Raw genomic sequence first — 2,037 nt, 5'->3', positions numbered from 1 at the left:
GCCCTGGAGGACTCTGCCTGTCTTGGAGAACTCAAGCACTCTTAGCTGCCCCAGAGGACTCTCTGCCCACCCTGGAGGACCCAGGCACTCCCAGCCTGTCCTGGAGAACTCTGCCTGTCTTGGAGGATCCAAGCACTGCCAGCCACCCCGGACGACTCTCTGCCCACCCTGGAGGACCCAGGCACTCCCAACCCGCCCTGGAGGACTCTGCCTGTCTTGGAGGACCCAAGCACACCCTGCCCACCGTGTAGGACCCAGGCACTTCTGCCCACCCCAGAGGACTCTCTGCCCACCCTGGAGGACCCAGGCACTCCCAGCCCGCCCCGGAGGACTCTGCCTGTCTCGGAGGACCCAAGCACACCCCGCCCACCCTGGAGGACCCAGGCCCCCCCGGGCCCGCCCTGGGGCCCCGCCTACCTGTAGGCCCGCCCGCGGGGGCGGCTGTAGCCGCTGTAGAAGCGGGCCCGGGCCGCGCTGTAGCCGCCGCCGCGGCCCCGGTAGCGGGTACGGGGGAAGCCCCGGTCCGTCGTGCTGATGCCGGGCCGGTTTGTCCGCTTGGGGATCACCTGGGGAGGGGGGCGGGAGGGCGGTGACCCACGTGTCACCACCGGAAGCCCCGCCCCCCCCCCGGCCCCACCTTCCTCACTTTAATTTGCCGGCCCCGGAAGAGGGACTCGTCGAGCGCCATCGACGTCCGCACGGACTCTTTGTCGGAAAACTCGATGTAGGCGAACCTGTGGGGTGGGAGGAGCGGGTGTGAGTGGGGTGGGGGGTGGGGAGGGAGAGGGCCCAGGCGTCCGGGAGCCCCTCGACTCACCCCTTCGGGTGCCCGCTGTACTTGTCGCAGAGGATGGTGACGCGGTTGACGGAGCCGCAGCCGTGAAAATGGGCCTCGAGCTCCTCCGCCGTGGCCCCGTAGTCCACCTGGGGGAGGGGAAGGGTGAATTGGGGGGCGGGGGAGGCGCCAGGACGCCTGGGCCCCCTTCCCCTGTGGGCCCTGCCCCCCCCACCGCCATACTCACGTTGCCCACGTAGATGGACCGGGCGTCCGCCTCCATCTTCTCCTCCAGGGACATGATGACCGGGCCGGCTGCGGGGGGGGAGGGCGTCAGCGGGGCCCCGGCGTCCGGGCGGCTGTCCCGGAGGGGCCCAGGCGTCCGGGCGGCCTCACCGTTGCCCGGCGGGGGGCTCATGTTCATCTGTTTTTCCACCTCGTTTTGCAGCTCTTTGAGCTTCTCGGCCTCCTCCTCCATCTCCCGCACCCGGGCCTTGATGGCCTCCAGCTCCTGCGGGGGTCAAGGGTCAGGGGGCGCCGGCACGCGACCCCCCCCCCCGACCCCATCCATCGGCCCTCTGTGACCCCGGGGGGGTCCCCTGCATCAGCCTTCCCCATCTGACCTTTGACCTGCACTGACCGCCCCCCCATGACCCCCACGCTGTCACCCTGAGCAACCCCGACCCCGTCTGCCAGCCCATTATAGCCTCTGACCTCCACCTGTCACCTGTTCATGACCCCTGACCCTTAACCTACTGCCCTGCCTGACCTCTGACCTTTGATCCATCCCCTCAGGCAGCCTCTAACCCCATCCAGTGCCTGTGACCTCTGACCTCAACCTAGCAACTCAGAAGACCCCTGAYCCCATAACCTCTGACCCTGAGCCCYTCACCCTYACACAACSCTTGACCCCGCCTGTCGCCCCCTTTCACCCTTGGCCCTCAACCCATCGCTGTASACAACCCCTGACCTCATCCCAGGTGGCCTGTGACCCCTGACCCCATCTCTCCCCACCTTTGACCCTCGACCCATCACCCCACACGACCCCTGGCCCCATCCCACATAGCTGGTGACCCCCAACCCCACCACAGGTGACCTGTGACCCTGACCCATCACCCTGCGTGACCTCTAACTCCATCCCACATGACCAGTGGCCCCCAATCCTCCCCCCACACGACCCCCCGCCCCATCCCACATGGCCTGTAACCCCCAATATCCCCCCACATGACCCCCATCCCCATCCCACGTGGCCTGTGACCCCC

The 2,037-nt window shown here is 68.2% G+C and overlaps 1 protein-coding gene across 1 annotated transcript; it reads right to left on the bottom strand.

The window, feature by feature from the left end:
* Positions 1 to 13: 13 nt before the first annotated feature.
* PABPN1 (poly(A) binding protein nuclear 1) lies at positions 14 to 1,315 on the bottom strand. Its single transcript, XM_085312155.1, has 5 exons — positions 1,172 to 1,315; positions 1,023 to 1,090; positions 818 to 924; positions 647 to 734; positions 14 to 566 (listed from the first exon to the last, which is right to left on the bottom strand). The coding sequence occupies exons 1-5, from the start codon at positions 1,251 to 1,253 to the stop codon at positions 414 to 416; spliced, it is 498 nt and encodes a 165-aa protein (XP_085168281.1). The 5' UTR covers positions 1,254 to 1,315; the 3' UTR covers positions 14 to 413.
* Positions 1,316 to 2,037: the final 722 nt, after the last annotated feature.

The sequence above is a fragment of the Rhea americana genome, unplaced genomic scaffold, assembly GCF_003343005.1.
Source record: "Rhea americana isolate MKP2758 unplaced genomic scaffold, rheAme1 scaffold_1099, whole genome shotgun sequence".
Taxonomy (NCBI): Eukaryota; Metazoa; Chordata; class Aves; order Rheiformes; family Rheidae; genus Rhea; species Rhea americana.
The sequence above is the reverse complement of the archived record's forward strand: the minus strand, read 5'-3'. Positions and strand labels throughout refer to the sequence as shown.

Coding starts and splice junctions, on each gene's coding strand:
- PABPN1 (XM_085312155.1), bottom strand. CDS start 1,253: ATGGAGGAGGAGGCCGAGAAGCTCAAAGAGCTGCAAAACGAGGTGGAA. Junction 735..817: donor TACAGCGGGCACCCGAAGGG/GTGAGTCGAGGG, acceptor CCCACCCCACAG/GTTCGCCTACATCGAGTTTT. Junction 567..646: donor TCCGGGGCCGGCAAATTAAA/GTGAGGAAGGTG, acceptor CCCCCTCCCCAG/GTGATCCCCAAGCGGACAAA.